Source organism: Poromitra crassiceps, assembly GCF_964638095.1.
Source record: "Poromitra crassiceps genome assembly, chromosome: 10".
Lineage (NCBI taxonomy): Eukaryota > Metazoa > Chordata > Actinopteri > Beryciformes > Melamphaidae > Poromitra > Poromitra crassiceps.
The window spans coordinates 27,354,230-27,376,404 of NC_139631.1; the positions used below are offsets into that span (position 1 = coordinate 27,354,230).

At 43.6% G+C, this 22,175-nt stretch overlaps 2 protein-coding genes across 2 annotated transcripts in view; one reads left to right on the forward strand and one right to left on the reverse strand.

The window, feature by feature from the left end:
- Window positions 1–5,813: 5,813 nt before the first annotated feature.
- On the forward strand, window positions 5,814–14,280 carry ccnh (cyclin H). The gene is made up of 10 exons (XM_083644787.1): window positions 5,814–5,956; window positions 6,069–6,193; window positions 6,408–6,530; window positions 6,620–6,693; window positions 8,176–8,389; window positions 10,499–10,662; window positions 10,983–11,053; window positions 11,197–11,302; window positions 13,851–13,914; window positions 14,043–14,280. The coding sequence occupies exons 2-10, from the start codon at window positions 6,077–6,079 to the stop codon at window positions 14,067–14,069; spliced, it is 960 nt and encodes a 319-aa protein (XP_083500913.1). The 5' UTR covers window positions 5,814–5,956; window positions 6,069–6,076; the 3' UTR covers window positions 14,070–14,280.
- Window positions 14,281–14,361: 81 nt separating this feature from the next.
- The window catches only part of LOC310783880 (ras GTPase-activating protein 1-like), a 43,163-nt gene continuing 35,349 nt past the window's right edge, over window positions 14,362–22,175 (reverse strand). Inside the window, exons 10-25 of the mRNA XM_083644786.1 lie at window positions 21,776–21,899; window positions 21,443–21,599; window positions 20,757–20,844; window positions 20,581–20,661; window positions 19,906–20,063; window positions 19,630–19,706; window positions 19,291–19,463; window positions 18,218–18,377; window positions 17,722–17,864; window positions 17,405–17,520; window positions 17,203–17,289; window positions 16,926–16,993; window positions 16,678–16,766; window positions 16,406–16,483; window positions 16,135–16,269; window positions 14,362–15,517 (exon numbers count right to left, since the gene is read on the reverse strand). Of these exons, the coding sequence (XP_083500912.1) occupies window positions 15,434–15,517; window positions 16,135–16,269; window positions 16,406–16,483; window positions 16,678–16,766; window positions 16,926–16,993; window positions 17,203–17,289; window positions 17,405–17,520; window positions 17,722–17,864; window positions 18,218–18,377; window positions 19,291–19,463; window positions 19,630–19,706; window positions 19,906–20,063; window positions 20,581–20,661; window positions 20,757–20,844; window positions 21,443–21,599; window positions 21,776–21,899 (1,818 nt within the window). The 3' untranslated portion in view covers window positions 14,362–15,433. The remainder of the gene's footprint in view (window positions 15,518–16,134; window positions 16,270–16,405; window positions 16,484–16,677; window positions 16,767–16,925; window positions 16,994–17,202; window positions 17,290–17,404; window positions 17,521–17,721; window positions 17,865–18,217; window positions 18,378–19,290; window positions 19,464–19,629; window positions 19,707–19,905; window positions 20,064–20,580; window positions 20,662–20,756; window positions 20,845–21,442; window positions 21,600–21,775; window positions 21,900–22,175) is intronic.

Genomic DNA, 22,175 nt, shown 5'->3' on the forward strand with positions numbered 1-22,175 from the left:
CAAGCTGGACACTGCCCTTAACACCGCCTTACGAACTGTCTCCGGGTGCCTAAGAGCCACCCCCACAAACCACCTACCTGTCCTTGCTGGTATCGCACCAGCAGGGATCAGACGCGAAGCAGCCACGTTGGCCCTTGCTCGAAAGGCACAAACTAATAAAACCCACCTCCTCCACAAGATCGTCACAGAAACACCTCAACACAAGCGCCTTAAGTCCCGACACCCCTTTGTCATACACGCCCAAGATCTGGTCCACACAACACCAGCCGACATCCCTAAGCCCACCAGTGGACGTCAGCCGAACCATCTAGGCTCCACCGCTACATCAAGGACCCCACGGACGTTCCTGGCCAGCACCTGCCCCGAAACCAATGGTCGACTCTCAACCGCCTGAGGACAGGCGCGGGGCGTTTCGGGGCAGACATGCTGAGGTGGGGCCTCACGGACAGCGCCCAGTGTGAATGTGGGGACCCATCACAGACTGCGGAGCACATAATGAATAGCTGCCCAAAACACCGGCCACCAAACGGTGATCGTGGCTTAATTGACCTGGACGATGACACAGTGGTCTGGCTCGCTTCAACGGAGCTGAAAGTAAGAACAAACGCCAGAAGAAGAAGAAGAAGAAGAAACTGTTTCAGCCTTTGTCCCACTGATGACGTTGTACAGTCTTATGACATAACTGCTGACATCATCAGTGGTATCACTCAAGGCAACAGCCTGTGTAAATCACTAATGATGTCACTGATGATGTCACAATGAAATGTATGTCATTGTGAACAATTTATAGAAGAATCATCAACTCGAACTCCTGAGAAAAGGACTATGACTCCTGCTGAGAAAAAGTAAACTTCACGGGCCAGGGGAGCTACTGACCCCAAGGGCAGAACAGCTGCTGGGACAGGCGAGGACGAGCTACTAGCCATCAAGCGTGCGTAGTGCGTGAGATGTCTAGTTTCATACAAAAGAGAAACTTTTTAGATGAGATGGTGGGGAGGTAGGTGGGTTATGGCCATTGGCTGGGGATTATCCTCCTCATCATGAATAGTTCACAAAGATGTGTACGAGGTGATGCTTCAGCTTCATGCAGCATCAATCCATAGACAATACACAGTCACATTTCAGCTGACTTTGTGTCCATGAATTTACCAACTGTGCCTATGGTTTTCCTATGCGGCTGGAAAGCACTGACTTCGTCACGCTGAAGAGAACAGACAAGAGCGCAGACTTGATTTAGGCTGGAAGAGACTAACTTGATCAGGGAGGCACAAAGATCGTTCAGCTGATCCGGTAATGCCGCAAAATTGCTCAAGTTTGATTTCCCATAAAACACTGCCTGTCAGAATACATAGACACAGCCTTTCGTCACAAAGATACATACACAGTACTTAAAACACTTCTGCTATGAAAATGATCTCTCTCTCTCTCGACTCAAACCACCTTCAAACTCTCACACACAGGCACGCGCACACACACACACACACACACACACACACACACACACACACACACACACACACACACACACACACACACACACACACACACACACACACACACAGCTGTCACATCACCTGTTATGGTTGTCAACTTGTCGCTGTAACAGTAGGCTATACTACTGAATCACAGCAAACACCATGGCATCTTCAGAATCAGATGGTCGATAAAAATGTTTTGGCCGCATTTAAAATTAAGGAGTAACAAGAGTAGCCATGCATAGCCATTTAAAAGGCTGAACGGGTTAATTCTCATTATTTCTAGAATAAGGGCTCTCTGTATTTAAAAATGAAAGAGAGAAGGTTCAGCACCAAATGCCAATTTTGCATGTAAAATAAGACAATACAGATCAGATTATGTGAAACCTAAAAGGCACGCACATACATAGCCTACATACTACATACATAGGCAGGCCTACATACCGTACACACGGCATTATACGCGCGCTATCAATGCACTCGAGTGCGCGCACACACGAGCGGTGAGCGCACACACGCGCGGCGAGCGCACACACGCGCACATACAGTAAACGTTGCATGGTCGCATCAATAATGCATCGGCACTTCATGTTTATGCAATGTAACAGACGGCGCAATGGATAGCCTACTGTAGATAAGCCTCTCCTACAACCTATAGCAGCATTGCAGCCTATCACAGAATGAGCTCTAACGTAGCTAAAAGTTACAATATTTTCCACCCGCAGAAAAAACAAGTCATCACCAGCACATACCTGTTATATCATTACTTCTTTGATTCTGGTTTATGCAGGCTTGAAGGGCTTCATGATAACACCGCACTAAGGAAATAAAACTGTAGCTGTGGTGATATGCAAATTAACGGCTCCCGCTGAATGCAAGGGCATTTATTATTCATAAATTACTCATGTTTATGCAAATGAGGGTATACGGAAAGGCTGGTGGGGGTTGGGTGGCTCTGGCTAAAACATACAGTGTATTGCTGTTATGTGTTCCTCCGTCTCAACTGCAAAATGACACACCGCTAGCGGACTATAAGCATTTGACCAGCATGGTCCTGGTCCAACATGGATACATCGTAACTGTTAGCACTGGTAATTAGCCAACTGAGGAGGGTGGGGCAACATGGGCTAGCTCGGTGGTTCTCAAAGTGGGTCCGGGGACACCCAAGGGTCCTTGAGGGTTCCAGGGGGGTCCCAGCAAAAAGGGTAATCATTTTCATTTTCACTAGAATTCCAACCATAAGTAACACAATGACAAAATGTATGACCATGGTATTTTGGTCATGGGCTTCATGTGATGACCCTCCCTCTCTCCTGGCCCTGTCTTGCAGGAGCCTGGTGTTGAGGCCATTAGGCTGATTGGGTGCACCTGGGTCCGGTGCACTCGATTGGGCTGTTCATAGTTTGTGTTGTCTAGTTATTTTCCCTTAGTAGTTAGCCTAATAAATTCTGGTTTTAACTTTTGAATGACTCCCCTCATAATTATGTTACAAGTTACAACAACAACCTGGCTCAAGAAAGTAACAAATGAGGGGAGTCATACACTAAAGTAAAAGTTAAACTAAAGTAAAAGTTAAAAGTAAAGGTTTTAGTTAAATAAATGTATTAACTAAAACTATGGGGGGAAAACAATGGGTGCACCTAGTGTCCTCTAGAGAGAGAGTGGCGTCAGCGGAGGACCAAAATGCGAGACTCATTAGCCAATGAACAGCCAGGAATGGGTCTCGTGCTACTTTTGCATGCTAAAATAAAGCTGATAATGTACAATTTGATTCAAGGGGGGAAAAACCCTTTCAGAGTACAACACAAACTGTCTATTTTCCTGCAACTCGACAGTGCTGCTTAATCAAGGACCTTACTTCCTGGAACTCTGGAGAGTAAAAAACTGGTCCATTGGAGTGAATGGAGATGTCGGGACTCTTCTATCTACACGGCTCTGGGTGCACCCAATCAGCATGACCCCAACACCATGCACCTGCAAGACAGGGGAAGGAGAGGGGACTAAAAAAAGCTAAAATCTTATCAGATGGGGGACCCTAGGACAAAATCTTATCAAATAGGGGGGGTGTCCCTGGTCTATGTGTCAGTTTTGGGGTCCTTGACGTGAAAAAGTTGAAGAACCACTGGGCTAGCTACTTTGCAGCGGTTCCATCACATTATCTCGCAAATAATTGTGAATTGTGTTATGGTTTATAGTGAAGTAAGATAATCTAGGTTAGTATTCAACAGTTAATGCATCTCCAGCAATAAACCCCAATAGCTCAAGGAACTCTTATGGACTCAGGGCAACAGCGCCACAGATCACCTCACTGTACTTTTGAGATCTTTTGGTGCTAGTAAACAGATTCTTCTATTATTTTTTACCTCAGTGATTATGAGTGTTTTACAGTACTGCAGTACCACCTGGTATGGATGCCTGTCTGTTACCTTAAAATCACAACTACTAAGACAGATGAATATTTGTTCAAAAATTGTAGGTAAACCACTACATAGTCTATATGAGTCTACATACGTCAACAGTGTATTGAGGTTAGCTAGAAATATTGCCTCAAACACTAATCATGTGCTACATGAAGAATATGAACTCCTGCCCTCTGGCAGGAGATACTTAATCCCAACTTTCAAGAAGGTCAGACTAAGAAAGTCCTTTATACACCAGTCGATCCTGAGGCTTAATCAAGAACATGGCCGAGGGTCAGTGGAGCAGTGACCAGTGCTCTCTGTGTGCTGTATGTATATTTGTATTTTTGGTTTTGTACTTTTTTTTTTACTCTTTGTCACGTGTTTGTGCATGGGACTGCTGCTGTCTTGCAAGACAAATTTCAGTGTGAACTGACAATAAGGTATATCGTATCGTATCGTACTTTGGATACAAGCTTCCACTGAGTTCTACATACCTGAGGAGGCCGACAAAGTAGAGAGGCAGACGGTGGTGGCCCCCACTGACCTGATGAGTCGAGGCTCTGGAAGAGGAACGTTCTGCCGAGTAAGCTCCTCCACCAGGAGCCCCATGGGGTTGACCACTGTCCACATATCAAACAGGTGGGTCCTTCCCTATCAGCTGAGTGACTACTAGGACATCCTGGGAGGGGGGGGGGGGGGGGGGGCGTGAGAGAAACAGAGGGAGGGAAGTCATCAGAGTCATCAGGCCGCCCCAACATCCTGGGTAGTCCATGTAGCCTACCTATTAAAATAAACTGGACAGGGTATAGGACACGCCCACCCATTCATTTGAAGGTAAGCTGCTCATTGAAGCATTTAAAAAAAAAACTCAAACCCACTCATATTCTGGTTTATTTCAAGAAAAACATTTTGGCGAGTGGAAATTCTAATTGGCTGATAACTTTAAAATCTAGCAGCCATATTGGCAGGTGGTCAAAAAAGTTAATTTCAAGCCCAGGGAGAGCAGGTGGTGATAGGAGTGAGTGAGAAAAGGATCAAATATCATCAAAGTTGCCTGTGACGTTAAAGAAGGCAGATGCACAGCCAACTCTCCCGCGTTGCACCCGGAGAAAACCACCCGGGAGTAATAACTCTGAAGACTCTTCTTTTCTCTTTAGCCTCACAGCTTATTTATTTAGCTTCGCTGTTGTCACTTCGTTCTGCAAGGCTCGACTGACAGAAACACACCAGCGGTGGAAATGGGCCACAATGGAAGGTGGGCTGCGGGCACACCTCTAGTGATGACGCAAGCATGCGTCCACACCTGGGTCCACACACACCTAGCGCTTTAACGCCTCACAGTGGCTCATTTCAATACTGCACCCAGAGTGAACAGGACGAGATATTTTTTTGGGATTGGCTGTGCACGTATGTAGCCTGGCTATAGACATAGAATTGATCAAGGGTGATAAAACAGGGTTATTTACAGGGAACTAGCAAGCGTAACTGCTGTCTGTCTGACAGCCTGACCACAGACTGTAGAAAGAGATGTAATGCAGGATAGCCAAGCGAATGTGTTTGGATGGAAGTTTGAAGCTAGGCCAATCAGAGGCAGAGAGGGGCGGGTTATGCACTCGCATAGCCTTCGCCATCATCCCAAAAATATATCGCGAGGCGCGAGGTCCACCCAGCGGGCTGCAGGCTGCAGCCAGGTACTCTTGAAAAAACTGGTCCATTGAAGTGAATGGAGATGTCGGGACTCTTCTATCTACACGACTCTGGACCACAGCTAACCCAGCGTCTATGACGAGATATCGCCTCAACCTATGGGCATGCTCTGTACTAAGGGGGCGTGCTCTGTAGGGGCGTGCTCTGTACTGGCCCCGGCTGGAGCTGAATGAATAATGAGCAAGCTCGTCATCAACGGCGGACGATGACGTAAGAGTTGCGACGCGCATCAGTTGATGCTGCTGCTGGTGTTTTATAACTTAAGACAGAATTAAATGTACAGTCAGGAAGGCTTCTTTTTACAGCTCTACTACATTACGAACCCCCTTGTTCTAGTTTCGGTCTGGCTAGCGTGTATGTTTCATAAATAAAGTAAGTTAATTTACCGCACACCAGTCATACTGTAAGAGCATGCTAACGTTCCTCTGTCTGGAGCTAGTTGTTTGACGCGTTGGGTTGTTTTGCCTATTGTTTTATTTTGCAGAGGCAGTCATGTTCCACAACAGCTCACACAGAAAGCACTGGATTTTTGACACTGAAGACAGCGTGGAGCGGTTAAGGTGTGAGGCCAACCAGAAGGTCCGCAACAAAATGATAGCAAGTGGGAAGGTAACGTTAATGTTAAGTGCTGTAGAAGTTTTATTGATGTGATGAGGTAAACTCCACTTTATTGCAACACTAAATAACCCTAACATAACTTTTCCATTCCTGGTAACGTTAGCTAGGACAAAAACTGATCTCTCTCCTCCTCTGTTAAATATTTTTCAGTAGGTACATAACCATTAATATAAGAATATAAACTCTCTCTTTCTGCTTTACCAAGCCTGGGGTTAGTGAGTCCCTGTTCCTGCAGCAGCATGAGGAAGACGTCTTGTTCAGATACTATGAGAACAGGCTGCTGGACTTCTGCAATGCGTTTAAGCCTGTGATGCCCAAGTCTGTAGTGGTACGCTCCTGCTCATCTACTCACAGTTATGTACTGTATGACCTTTAGTGGTGTCATGACCTTGAAACCATGTCTGTTTACCTCCACAGGGCACAGCAATCATGTACTTCAGAAGATTCTACCTGAACAACTCGCTCATGGATTACCACCCCAGGATTATAATGTGAGTAGTTATGATCATGGTCAAAAATGAGCCGTGAGGACCGCATGTATTGATTTGGAATCAGTGAAAACTAAAACAATTAAATTAAATGTAATCTCTTACACCCAGTAGAAATACAATAATCATACATTTGGGGGAAATGTATACTATTCAGATTACTATATTACGAATATGATAAATATGTTTGATGGGACAAGGGGCTTTTGATCAGATTACAGAAACAAAAATAATTTTCTACAGCTTGAAAGAATAGTTAACTCTGGTAAGCCTGGTTGTTGATTATGAGGTAGAATACATAAAATTAGTCTCTAGACTTGAATTCATTATTGCTTCTTATTTCGTAGATGTCGGATGTTCTTTCTATAATAAGAAAGAATGCAAAGTGTCTGTCTGAGTGAGTGACTGAGCAGAATTGTGTTCGGCCACAGCTAGGGATGTCATGATAAAATAATTTCTACTTCGATACTGATACCCAGGAAAATATCTGTACTTGATACCATTTTCGATACCACACAGCGGGATGACAACACATCAAGAGGCATAAAAAATAAACAAAGACAGAAGGACGGACAGATGCACGCTTCTCCATAATCGAGGCCCGATAAAACTCATTAAAAACCTTGACCTTACACAGCAGATTACACCTGCTCTAGTCATCAGCCTATCATAACACAGCAGATTACACCTGCTCTAGTCATCAGCCTATCATAACACAGCAGATTACCCCTGCTCTAGTCATCAGCCTATCATAACACAGCAGATTACACCTGCTCTAGTCATCAGAATACTACCGGTAGTTGAACTTGTTGAAGCAAAAGATACCCACCAATGACAGGGAGGGAGAAATCAGTGGTATGTTTGATTTTTCATTAAGAGAAAGCACTGCTGAATATTGATACAGTTACAATTGAGTATTGTATCCATTTCATATTTTTAGTATTGATACTTATCGATACCTGTTCCAAATGAGTATTGTATCCGTTTCAAAATTTTAGTATTGACTTTTATCGATACTATCGATTCTTTTGACATCCCTAGCCACAGCTATGCCATTTTACGTGCAATTTCACTGAATCTTTCAGGAAGTGTAAAGAGCACCCCTGCGGTTGACCTAACGGAGACAGATTTTTGAATTAGGTAATTAGGGCCGACTAAATGGGCAAAAATGACTCAAGACAGGTTCAGCACCATGGAGAGCTCCAGAGTGGAGGGGGCCACATGTGCTCCAGAGTGGAGCAGCACACAAGTGAGCTGAGTTGTAATCAGCTACTGAAGGACTATGAAAACCCGTTAGTAGTTACATTAGGTCACTAATTAAACATATCTCACTAATTAAATGGTTTATCTCTCTGATTTCAGTTTTTATCAGCTCATCTGTGGTTTGTGATGGACTACATTCAACATGCACTAGTTGTGTACATGCATTGTAACCAACCATTCCACATATCTCCTCTCAAACAGTCTTTGCACCCTCTGTTTCAGGCTGACCTGTTCATACTTGTCCTGTAAGGTGGATGAGTTCAACGTCTCCAGCACCCAGTTTGTGGGTAACCTCCTGCAGGAGACGCCGGCGGGGCAGGAGAGGGTCCTGCAGCAGATCCTGGAGTACGAGCTCCTGCTCATCCAGCAGCTCAACTTCCACCTGGTGGTCCACAACCCCTACAGACCCATGGAGGGCCTGCTCATCGACCTGAAGGTGGGTGGACTCCCAGAGTGCTTTGAACGTCAGAGTTGTATACGTAAAGCTTCACAGAGCAGAAGGAACAATCTAGATCAGCCATTCCCAGCGTGTGGGCCAGGGCCCGAAGGTATTGCAAGTGGGCTGCCAGATCATTTGCAAAACATTACAATATTCGTGATGAGTGCCAAGGACGTCTTTCGACGTCCAATTAAATAGTGACGTAGAGTGCCAAGGACGTCTTTCGACGTCCAATGCGTTTTTTGACGGTGGGACGTCGATCAAAGCCTTCTGCATCTCCTGTACAAATATTGTAGCTATTGGAGGTCTATAACCTATTTTACGGACTCATTAGGTGGCGACAGTGCTCTCCAGATTACAGAAAGGTCCCGAAAACAGCTGGAAAAAGCCGTGATCAAAGAGAAACCGATGCATGCTGCAGCCAGAGCCATATAGATTGCTCTGTCGGGAGCTGACGTTGGCTGCGAACAGAAGTCAATCCGCGCACACAACTGAGCCCCTCTGCCTCTGTCTGCATAGTTTATCCACACGATTAGCCGCCAGAAAGGCAGCACCCGACGCCGAAGGGCGAAACGTTTCCCTGCAGTCTCGTTTGGCATTTCCGTGTGCGCTGGGAACAAAAACGGAGGCACGGAGCGCTCCGAAAATAGAGTGGCTGTGTGTAGTGTGGGGAGGGAGGAGTTTGCAGTTGAGGGGGGGAGGGGGGTGGGGCATGCAGGGCAACTACACCACATCACTACATCAGAAAATATTATCTTCAGAGTCCGTGAATGTGCTTGAAATGCTTCATTTCACAAAAGGCGGAATATCTCAGCTAATAATTTGAAACGCCTGTATTTGCTCAAAACGACCTATCTTCTCCGGCTCATAACTAAAGAACGGAAAATGGTATCAATAAACTTTTTTTTGCTGATGATACAATAGAGCCAGCTCGTTCTTTGTGCGTGTTCGGTGTTTACATAGTAATATCACACAATATTCTGTGGGCCTCGAGAAATCACTGAAAACGCTCTGAAAACGCTCTGAAAACTCTGGCACTGGGAGCGTCCGTTCTCCAAAAGTGGCTGGCACTCAATGAGAGAGCATGATGCAGGTTAGACACCACTTTGCATTAATATGTGGGACTTTTATGTAGCAATTAGGATTCTCTTTTTTTTTCCCCCACACAGCTGCTTCTAGACTGGTTTTGGTTAAGCATCTGGCACGTGCACATAAAAACCTGCAAATGTAGCAATAACACCTGTGATGATTTTAATACACAATATCGGATAATTACCTCCATTACCTCCATACGCACAGCATCTGTCCCGGTCTGTCTGTCCGTCGATAGGCAGACCTCCTCTCACCACCTCTGTGCAGCTAAAACTGGTCTCCTTAGCTCCGGTGAGTGCCACTTGCGTTCGTCTCCGCCGATAAAGTTATCCACCTGAGCCCATTCTGCAGCCGGGTTATACGAGCTGAGATGGTTGGTTCGCTGTGCGCTCTCATGGCTCTCCAAAATTATATTTCCACATAGGTGTTATTTTGAAGATTGCATATTGGGGGTCAACTAGATTTACTACTTAGTTACGTTTGACTACTGAAACTATTAAAACATCATAAAGTGCCATATTAACCATAGATAGAGCCCAAACAAACAGAAACGAAATAGTTGCCTTTCGGAGAAAACATGGCTCTGCTTCTTCAGTGCCGAAATGCATTCTAGGCAGTGTTGAATTATCGTACCAGAGGGCCAAAAATATCATTGTTGGGAGGTAAATTATCGTACAATCATAGTACAAATACGATAATTATGGTACGTCTGGTGTTTTGGAAGGTTTTCTGCTGTACACATCGACTGTATATTATTATTATTACAGTAAGCACAGTACGTAGGCCAAGTGTCATCTTGCATTTCAATTTTTGAATTTGGAAAAAATAAAACTGATTTCATATGGCCCTAGAATTGTGATATTAGGTACATTTTATTCTACTGTAGTTATCACAAGTGAGACGGTTTGCCCATTACATGATTGTATCGGACTGTGAACCCCATATCTCGTGACAGATCATATTGTGAGATAAGAATATTGTCCCATCTCCACTCCTGATATATTCTGCCCTCAGACAAGGTATCCCCTTCTGGAGAACCCGGAGTCACTGAGGAAGTGTGCCGATGACTTTCTGACACGGGCGACCATGACGGATGCAGGGCTGCTGTTTCCCCCTTCTCAGATCGCCCTAACAGCTATTCTCAACAGCGTGTCACGGGCCGGACTCAGCATGGAGAGGTGGGTGGGTCAACAAAGCAACAAGGACCAGAGATCAGTGTCAGCTTAGTTTGGGGGGGGGGGGATGTTTCATCTTAGAAAATAAATTGTTTAAATTATAAATTTTAGACATTTAGAATGTAAAGACCTGGCTGACCATTCATGAATTCAAGTAGAGGTGTTTGGACTAAAAGGGAAAATGTCAGACAGACTTTGCAATTTGACTGAATTGAACACAATCCTGGGGTGATATTCTTACACCTGAATAACATACAATTGCCCCCCCCCCCAGTGTTATAATAGAATGAATGCCACCTGTGTTTATTATTTAATGTGCCTAGTTACCTGACAGAATGCATGGGACTAAAGGAGGACAAGGATACCCTCTCAAAGATGTATGAATCAATGAGACGTGAGTAAACTGCACCTACAGTTTAAATCACAAGATCACAAGATGGTGATATTGAGCTATCAGCTTCAGTGCAGTGGTTTACTAAATGGAATGGTCTTATCTGAGCAAAATGTGCCTAAAAATGTTATCCTCTACTTATCCAGGCATGCAAAACCTCATGAAGAAGTATGAAGTTCCCAAATCAGAGGAGGTGAATGTTTACAAACAGAAGTTGGAGAGGATTCACACCGAATTTACCACAAGCTCAAAGTAAGATGGGGCCTGCTCATTTTTAAATTGGACCCAATTACAAGTACGTAATGTGTAAATGTAAATGTATTCTCACACAATATACTGTGATATTAAAGTCACAATATGTGACTTTATTGTGCGTCTGAAAAACAGTTATCAGATATAATCATAAACGAACGAAACAGCCTACCTTTATTAATAGGCAACTTTTTAGTTTCAACTTTATATTTGATAATGTGACATTAATTGTACTGGATTTAAATTTATATTGGGAGTGCATCATTACTGCCGCTTTGTGATTGTAGCTGCAGTTTGTATTGTGAAAACAAACAATACCGCCCCCATCTGGCAATGTCAGGTTAAGTTCGTATACCCCACCCCCAATTGAGCAAGTCCAAAGTTGTGTTGTCATAATGTACTAACAGCTTTATTTCAGCCAGGTTGTTGTATCTAAGATGCAAAAGGTTCAGTATCAGGTAGAAAAATAAAAAAGGAACACATCATCGGCTATATGAAATACAGAAAGGAATTACAACAGCACACCGCATTCCTGCCTACATCCTCCATGCCACGTAGCACAGCTGATATTGGTATCGCTGAGGAGGAGACATAGGCTTATTTACGGTATCATTCTCTCCGTCTTGACGCCAGTTATTATTGGTGAGGTTGGTGAGGTCCGTGGTATCTTAAGTGCATCTACAGTAAACTGTTTGGTAACAGGCACAGATTCACAAAGATGATGCCAAGACAGGCACAGATTGACAAAAATTATGCCAAGGCCAGCCCATATGACTCGGAACTTGATAAATCTGTGCATGGCATGACTTCTCACGATGAATCTATATATGGACACGGTCAGTGCAGAGGTGAGGTGTAGTACAACACCAATGACGGTAGATAGCGAGAGAGACTGCAAAATACATGAAAGCTTTTGTCCACATCCCCAGGCTTAAAGGGAGCATTGTGACGTTTCATTAGAGCAGCATATATGTAGGCCCACACACTATAGCAGTTTCAGTTTAGGGTTAATACATGCACAGGACAGGTTACAGATATCCTCTACAAACTGTTAGACTATGATACAAAGTTCGCTATCATTCAACTCTGTTCAGCTATCATATACAAATACCTTTACTTCCATAACAGCCTAAGTGGGTAATATCAACAAGCAAAGCAGCATATAAAAAAACAAACATTATATAACAAACATTATATAACAAGTGTTTCCAGTGCTATGTGGTAGTTAATACACAAAGACAGTGAAAGTTGTAAGTGGTGATGGTTTGAAGGAAGAGCTTGTGTGGTAAAAGCAAGTAGAGTAGGCTAGAGGTTGGTGTGTAGAAAGGGAGTTAAGGCTTGCGTTGTCTTGGAGAGAGGTGCTAGGTTAAAATTCCCTGATGATGGCAGATAACGCTACTTCAATGCTTTGGATCGCCTCTCCTCTGGCTCCGACTATCGCAGTAAGTCGTGTCCAAAGTGCCACTCTTTGTTTATTGTGGATCCCCATTAGTCGACGCACAAGCGACAGACTAGTCTTCCTGGGGTCCACTGTTGACAAGAGAGAGGACGGGCTTCAACAATCTCAAGCCAATGTTCCTCCAGATCAGGGTGCCCCAGTCACCTGGCTCCATGTCAATCACTGATGGCAACCAATCAAACATCTGAGCGAGTGGCAGCCACACCCGAATAAAATAAGTCAACGTCAAGTTCAGAGATTTGTGTGGCTGCCTATCGCTAAGTAATCGACTGTCTGAGGTCCATCTTCATAGAAGTCATCTCTTCTTATCTGACCATGTCCTTTGTTGATGTTTGATCATAGTTCAAGTCAACACATTGTCAGTGTCTGAAGCATTTGGGGAAAGGGCTTTGAAGGACGGTTTTCAGATCTGCAGTAGTAGTATCCTAAAGAGAACAAAGCCTCCCCAGACATATTGCGTTTGAACTGCCAGATGTCTAGGCTACATGCTCAGAAAAACAAATTGACTTAAGTCTTGGGTCCTGGGCCTCATACCAGGATGAGGCCTGGCTTTGGCTGGCTGGCTGTGTGGTCGACTGCTCTTTGAATCTCGCTTGGCGCACAGTATAATTCACATTACCTGGATGGCAGCGGCCAGTGACATGATGGTGCACTCAGTCCTGAAAGATAAAGCGGACATGTTTGTAAAAGGCACGTGCTGAGTTTAAATGTGCATAGGAATACTATTCATGTGTATTGGTGTGAACAACTAGCCTACATGAAGTTACAACACATTGAACATGATGACGCGAATGAAACTACAACTACTTATGGTGTTGATCATGAAGGTGTAGCTAAATGTCACATACTGTACCTAGATGACTGTTGACAATGGACTTGAAGGGAGGGGTTGGTTATGCAAGGAGAGAATATGTGGAACAGAGTTCACCATCAATTGCAGCTTGCAAAGACAACTTCTGATTCATCTATCTCAAAGCTGTTACAAAACCAATTTGAATCTAAACATGCAGTTGTGTTTTGACATCTTACATACTGTAATGCTGCTGATTCGCTAAATTGCTCATAGTAAATATATTGATCCTATTACAGCAAAAGAAAACGAGGATATGAGGATGACGACCATATGGCAAAGGAACCTCGTTTAACAGAAGAGGTGAGACAATATTCTGCCATTTGATTTTGTCCTAAGTTAAGATATGTCAATCTTGTATGAATGTTTCTCCTGTTAGCAAATGGCAGTTGTTGGTGCTCGTCAATGAACTGAACTTTGTTTCATTCCAGGAGTGGACTGACGAAGAAATGCTATGAGCATTTACTGTACACCTATATGGTTTTGAATCCAAACAAAGTGCTAGCTGATTATACAGCATAACAATGAATATACACCTGTCAGGGTTAATGACACACAGAGGAGGCGTCATAGAAAATATTGAGTGTGTCAAAGACTTTGCCATTTACATGTGTTCAGGAAAGGTCCAATATTTACTTTTCCACATTATATTGAGATCAAACAACCTTTGCCATGTTGGTTTCCCTTTCTGTAAAAAGAATAAAGATATTTTTTTTAACATATTTTATTGTCTTTCTGCAGCTTAAGAAGAGAATAGTTCTCTATCTTTTAATACATGATCTGTATGTAAAGTAGATATATTGAAGGATGAGACAAAGATCATGGTATTGTGCACAAATTTCTCCACTTTTGTCAAGGGACAATGAATGACTCCATTATCTACTAAAAAAGAGAAAGAAAACGGTTTAATAAGTGCATGCATGTTTGATACAATCTGTACTAACTTTTTACTGATGTAAACACTTTCATTCACTTGGTTTCGCTGATTATGTGTCTTGTCTGGCATTGAGAAGTTTCAGGATAGACTGAACCAAACAATCGAAAAATAGCTGATACAATTGGAGAAAAAAATTCAGCTCATCTCAATTATATATACTCATGATTCCAGCAAGAGAATTTATTCTTGATATAAAATAACCATACTTTTGGAAAGATTTTTTTCCAATCTAGAAAACAAAGGAAGAAAAAGAACAAATAGACAGAAATGCTAGTTTCAGCACTTTACGGATAATGTCACAACCATAAAATAAATCAGTCACTAATTACAGTATAAAAAGCATTATCGCTCATAATCCAGTTATAAGAAAAGGGGACAGGGAGAACTAGCTTCTTCATGTCAGTTATCTTTCCTCATATTGAGCAGGGAGAGGGGAGACACTTTGGCAACCTGTGCTGTCAAAACACATTGTGGGTACAAACAAAGGAGCTTCTTTTTTGAAAGCGTAATATTTGGCCCTCGTGATGAAGGGAATGAAATGTACCCAAGTCATAGAATCATGAACACAGTTTATGAGTGGGGGAAAAATGTACATTTCTCCTGTGCATACAGCTGTCAGTCACTGGTGCAAGTTTTTTTTTGTAAGTACTGCGTCGGTGGTTGTATTCGTCGGCTGTTGTTGCATAGCTCTCTTGTGGCGAACGGGACAAGATGGCAGGTGGGTGGACATGGGCGGGACTATTGGAGGAGGAGGTAATGGAGGGTGGCGGAGGAGGGGTTGCCATGGTGATGAGGGTAGAGCATGCTAGGTCCCCTCCGTGTGCTGCACTCCGCAGGAGGAGACTTGATGGGAGGATGGAAGGAGAGGAGGGGAGGTGTGCAGTACTACCTGTTGCTGTTGGACATGGCATAGTGAACCTGCTTCTGCTGGAGGAGCTCTGTGATGGCTAGCAGCTTTTTCAACACATGCTATGGAGAGAGAGAGAAAAACATCACAGCATAAGCATTAGATGAAACAGTTGATAGGGTTCCCACACTTTATTAAACATCAAATTGAAGGACCTTCCAGGCCCCATTCTTTACAGAAGCTCACAGACTACAATTAAAAAGAGGCTTGAATGTGTCGTAAAAAATCCAAAAAGAACTTAAATTTAATAAATTTAAGTTTACATAAATAAATATATACATTTTATCTCTCGCACAAAATAAATTCAAGCACTTTCAATGACCCATGTCTATGTCCATTTTCAAAGGCCTTGACCCCCCACCCCCCCTCCAAATTAACAAACTGTCAAGGACCAGTACGAACCCTGAAATTCAATCATTTAAATTCCAGGCAGAAGGAGGAAGAAGGTTGAGCTCAGATGAAAACCAGACAGATATAAGAATATATTCATGATATATTCATGGTGAGAGAGACAAGAGCCACATCAGAGGCAGTACCGAGGAAAAAGACAAAACACCACAAACAAACGGGAGTCACTGGAACCCCATTAAGAGAGAAATACAAGTGAGATAAATCTCTTGAAGCCGAGTGGGACATAAACCCTCCAGTTTGCATGGCTGTGATGTCATTAGGCTCTGACCTGCTGCGCTCCCCTCTCGTTGCTCAGGGTGCGGAGTTCGTCTGAGTGTGTGGCACAGAGCTCGTGCAGCGCAGCCAGGTCCCGGGACAGGTCCGTCCTAAAGTGCTCTGTGGCTTCAGGGAGGTCAGGGACGTTCTGGAAACACCCACGTCAAACAGTTCAGGATCTTTTTCAACGTGCGCCCAAAGTCAGCAGTCATGGTGTACACAGTGACAGCAGGATTAAGAAATGGACTAGAATTTGACGTCCATATGCTAAGAGTGTGACTCACCCCCAACTCGTCCAGAAACATGATCATCCTATGTTTGTTGTTTTTGATGAAAGGGTTCACACCCTCCATGTAGGGCTCCTGTGTGACGATAGAACCATGTATCAACATCTGATAAACAAGTCTAACTCACAGCAGACATGACAAATAAACAGACACTTGTGACAAAACAAAATTAATAAGTAAATATCCGACAGATTTCTACAGCAAAAAAAGAAGGAAAGTTTTACTGCACATTTCTGGGATCAAAACAGTTTCAGGTAGATAATCTGTACCTTGGCACCAAACTCCACCAGGTTGGCCAGGTTCTGGACAGACTTGGCCACCAGAGTGAGGGTCCTGCCTGCGGTTGAAGATGGAGGGTCTGTGGAGAAAGAGTGCAACACAACACACTCACATCAAAGAGGAGTTACACTAGAAACAAGAGGACTGTGTGTGTGTGTGTGTGTGTGTGTGTGTGTGTGTGTGTGTGTGTGTGTGTGTGTGTGTGTGTGTATGTGTGTGTGTGTGTGTGGGGGATCACCGGGGATGATGTCGAACAATCTGGGGTTGAGGATGGCAGGACAGATGAGTCTTAGGAAGACAAAGCCACTGGAAGAGCCAAAGATGTGTGAAGTTAGACTGCAGAACTTACAACTTAGTTACTAGTTAATTTGTTGCTTGCTTTATTACTTACATTAATAACACAAAATCACATGTTACAAGTTCCTTTCATGTTACTAATCAAAGTTAAATGCAGACTCCTTTTCAACCACAATCAAGTAGCATTGCCAAAAGTGTGTGTGTGTGTGTGTGTTTACCTGACGACTCTGGTCCTCATGGTGGTGTTGGTGGGCCACTTCTGCTGCACCGACTTCTGCAGGCAGCCGTAGATGAACCTCAGTGTCCTGGATGGGTCAGCATAGAGAGACACAGATGGGTCATTTGGTGATTTGATCGCAACCGATAACCGATACTGATTGATGCTGCGCGTGGCGTCTGTCTGAGTGTGCTTGTTCTTACGGTGGTAGGATCTCAGCAGCCATGAAGATCTTCTCCACAAGTTCGGAGAGGATGTTGAGGAGATGAGCCAGGTTCAGGTTCACATCCTCATTTTTCTCCAGTTTGGAAGGGTTCAACTTAAGACGGGGAGCGAGAAATGAGAGAGAGAGAGAGAGACAGACCGATGAGGATGAGTTAATCTGGATTCACAATGTATGATGGTGAACAATGAGAAAACATAAATTCCACCTTATACAACTACAACAGTAATTGATGCAATAGCAGGGGAAAATAGCTTACACACAGAGAGAGAGAGAGAGAGAGAGAGGGGTTTGTACCTCGCAGGACTGTTTGCTCTCCATGATTTTGAGGATGGAGTCTTTGAGAGCGTGGTGGACGAAGGGCGTGGCTGTGGCCTTCATGTACTGCTCCATCAGTGTGCTGGCCAGCGTGGTCGCTCTGAACAACGTCGTCGCCTCGTCTGCCAAGAGTGCAGGGACAGAGCAGTTCATACCAGTTTATGGGTGCCTTTACACACATTGGTGTGTATACATTTATTTTCCCTACATGCATTCAAAACACTGCAAATGAGCTGAAAATCATTAAAAAAAATTAGCATACATCCATCTATTTATCCTTTATTTAACCGGGTTAAAACCCATTGGTTAAATAAAGGATAAATAAATGGATGTATGCTAAACCCTTGATTTTCAGCTCTTTTGCAGTGTTTTGAATGCATGTAGGGAAAATAAATGTATATCCATTAATTGTTCTTTTTAAAAACATGCTTTTTGTTAGATACATTTTCAGAATGTTTCTGTGTATGTTTCTTACCCTCCATGTTAATCTCTCTGTCGTTGAGTGTCCTGAGTAAGGGGGCCTCGGCATTCTCGTGTCTGAAGATCCGCAGCAGGAGGCTGGCCAGCAGGGTGCGGTCCTGCCCACACACATGGGCCAGGGCATAGATCACATGGAACTCCTTTTGCAGGATCATCTGCGGAGGACGACATGCACACGCACGCACGCACACGCACACGCACACGCACACGCACACACACACACACACACACACAAACAAACAGAAAGATAGAAAATGATATCAGTGTCAGTTTGAGTGGACATTCGCAGTCATTAAAGCCCCAATCAGTAACTTTTTCACCATAATATAACAGGTTTTTATCATAATAATAATAATAATGGCTTTAATTTATATAGCACACTTTAAAATGTAAAACAAATCTCAAGGTGCTTTACAGTAGCTAAAAGAAAAAAGAAAAACAAGCTAAAAACACCTAAAAGCTCAGAGCTAGTAAAAAGCAGAGCGGAACAGGTGGGTTTTAAGGTTCGTTTTAAAAACAGCGAGGGATTCAGAGGCCCGAACAGTTCCTGGGAGCTGGTTCCACAGGCGTGGCCCCAGAGTGGAGAAGGCTCGGTCACCCATTGTTGCCAGCTTGGTGCGGGGGACAACAAGCAGCTGCTATTTAGTCATTGAAGATGGTACAGTGACTTGTAACAGGGAGAATATCGCCTCTATTGGTCCCACACCGCCCTCCAAAGGCCTCTCCTGGGACTAAGCATTGTTGTGCCTGCATCCTGGAGGCAGCATGCACTGTACAGCGGAAGCGCTGTCTTCAGGAAAACAAGGAAGTAACTCGGTGCGGATTTGCTGCGAAAATGGCATTTCACATAACTATGGATTATTATTTCATCGCGTGGTGAGTACCCGATGTCACAACATGTAAATAGAGCTTTCTGCCACTGTGTGTTTGTTTTTTTTTACTTTGAACGGCGATATCGATACTGATATTATTGCACCCAGAGGGCGCAGTTTCTCCAATAGTAAAACTTGGAAAAGCTGCTGAATGGGGCTTTAAAAATCTCTTTCCAAAGCTCTTTGTGAATCAGACCTCTTTGAACTCGTTGTACTCCTCCTCAGGCATGATCTTCTCCATAGAGTAGCGGGCGCGCACACGCAAAGAGCCCGGCTCGATGCCCTTCAGAGGCACGTGGGAGCTGAGAGGAAACCACTCGTCGATCATCTGGCCCTTCTGCAGCCGGTTCAGCTGGCAGCGCATAAACACTGAGGTGGACAGGGAGGTGGAGGTGTTGGGGGAGCCGGGGACAACGGGAGAGAGGAGTGATTATGAGGAGAGCGAAAGACAGCAAAGGTGATTATTGCACACATGGCGCATGTGGAGTAGCATTATTTTGCATATATTTTGTTTTTAATTCAAATATGTACTTACAGATGTCACTTTCTTTGCTCTTTTTTGTCTTGTTGCTCAAGCTGATTTCAAATCTGTTGATTTCACTTGACAAGTCACTGAAAGAAAAGGTAGATATATTCCAATCATACGGTAAACAAGTGTGCAAAAATATAGCTTATTGGTATTGGTGCTGTGTTGGTACATTGATAGGAAGGTGACAAGAAAGAGGAAGATCAAATTGAGATGGAGGCGGGAGAGCGGGAAAAGCAAAGTGAGCAAGATAAATTAGAGCAGGGAAAGGTGCGATAGACTCACTCAAAGATGAACTCCTCAGTGAAGACGGGGTTCTGGCCCTCCCTGTGGTGCGTTTTGGCCACCTGGACGCTGTTCAGGTAGATGTTACAGTAGGGGTTGTTGAAGTGTTTCACAGGCAGCTTGTGGGCCTCCTCCACATATAGCACCAGGCTGCTCACCTGGGAGAAGACAAATATAACATGGCCTCTGTTAAAGGAGTTTGGGACAGATAAAACGCATGTACAGGGTAGATAGGGTCATTGTCAATAAATAAATTAATACAATCATTTCTAAGCTTCCCGTTGCTTTTCATTTCTATTTAGAAAATGGCTGATGAATGCAGCGGTTCTGAGGATGACAAGTCCTCAAGCAAGTCTTAAAAACTTAGTAGAGCACTAATGCAGTCATAGAGTTGATAAAACAGTTTTATATTTTAGGCATTTAATTATTGTTCTTAGGAGCTTTGTCTTGCTCAAGGACAAAGACACCTAGCTGTTGCGGGGATCGAACCTGACACCTTTAAATTACATCTAGGCAACCATGCTGCTACACTGCTCACTCTTGTCAAATTTCAATTTCAACTTTCCGGTTTACTAAGACTGATCATGCAGCTATGTGATGAACATCTTGTTTTACTGTTGTCTTAACTATTGTTTTGCCTCTTACATGAACAAGCATGGCTCGTGGTATGTGTACCTGTCTAAGTCTCTTGTTGGTGGTGGGCTGGGTGGGTTTCCTTAGGTTACTGCAGAATGTTTGAAGGCATTTCATCCAATCCTGCAAAACCAGAGAGCCGGGACAAAGTACTGGTAAGATCCAGTTATTAGATGGCCAGTCAGTGACAGAAGCAAGCATACAGAGACCCTCCTTACCTGTGCCTGCTCAGGAACCTCCCCCGCAAAGTAGAATATATACTGTTCCTCACTAAAGTGCTGGACCACAATCTGGAAACAGTTTGGCCTGGAAACACACAACACTCGACATTAACCACAATCTGGAAACATTTTGGCCTGGAAACACACAACACTCAACATTAACCACAATCTGGAAACAGTTTGGCCTGGAAACACACAACACTCAACATTAACCACAATCTGGAAACAGTTTGGCCTGGAAACACACAACACTCAACATTAACCACAATCTGGAAACACAAACACACACAGGAGAGAACATGCAACATTCATTTGCACCCAGTGGCGAACCGTGCCTATCAGAACCGGGCCTTCTATGCGGCCCAATTTAGCGACAATATTACTGTTATTTCAGTTAATAAAAACTAATAAATAACAAATACAAATAATTTATTAGGGGGAAATTCTTTTCTTTTCTTTTCTTTTCTTTTCTTTTCTTTTCATTTTTTTTTTTTTTTTTTAATTCTTGGGTATTCAGCCTAGAAGGCCCTGACGGTTCGCCACTGTTTGCACCAGATGACACATCATCCTTCTCAAGAGCATCATCACAAGGCAACTGGCTCATGGACCATTCAGAGTTGAGGGACACCGCTTCCTGACAACTTTACCAAATTAGCCCAATCAAGAGTATTTTGGTGCCTCACCTGCCAAACAGACTGTCATGCACACCGTACACGGAGCACACACTTAGGTCGATCAGCCCTTTGGGTTTGGTGGCTCTCTTTTCACTCTCAAAGTAGATGAGCTGGGCATCATTACCCTCCAGGATGAAGTAAAGGTTCTTCCATCGCTTGCCTTTGCCTGGAGGTGAGAGGAAACAGAGAAAAGCTCATCATTGGGACTAGACCCAAAACAGGTCTCAGCTGATATTATTCAGATTACAAAAGTGAAGCTTCAAGAGTCTATTGAAAGCCTTTATCAACAATCCCATCCAACATGTACCTTAAATCATTTGTGATTTAAGTGAAAAAGTATACCTTTGTTGAATAGGAGGTAGCCTTTCTTGACAATGTTTTTGTAGAAAGCATCTTTTGTTTTCCGTCTGATAGTGTTATAAATTTCCTTCCCGTCCACTATGTCGCTGAGGACTTGTTCCTGGTGCTGAAGTCAATTTGAAAAGAAATCAAAACATCATACAACCACAAAGCCTAGAACAATTCTATTCTCAAAGGACAAGTTTACATTAAGTTATTTTTCTTTTTTAAATGAAGAGACATACAGTACTTGCTGTCCCAGAGAGAAATGTTCTAGATTAGGGAGACAGCAACAAGGGAAACCTTTGATGTGAGATTTTCTCTTCAATACCCAAATTTGCATGAAGCCTAATGGACCAAGTCCATAAAGATGGTCATCATTCAGTCCTCCCAGGTCTGTGCA

Excerpts from the sequence above, each read along its gene's own strand:
- ccnh (XM_083644787.1), top strand. The coding sequence starts at position 6,077 with ATGTTCCACAACAGCTCACACAGAAAGCACTGGATTTTTGACACTGAA. Across the intron at positions 10,663-10,982 it reads GCCGGACTCAGCATGGAGAG|TTACCTGACAGAATGCATGG; the intron begins GTGGGTGGGTCA and ends TAATGTGCCTAG. Across the intron at positions 11,054-11,196 it reads GATGTATGAATCAATGAGAC|GCATGCAAAACCTCATGAAG; the intron begins GTGAGTAAACTG and ends CTACTTATCCAG.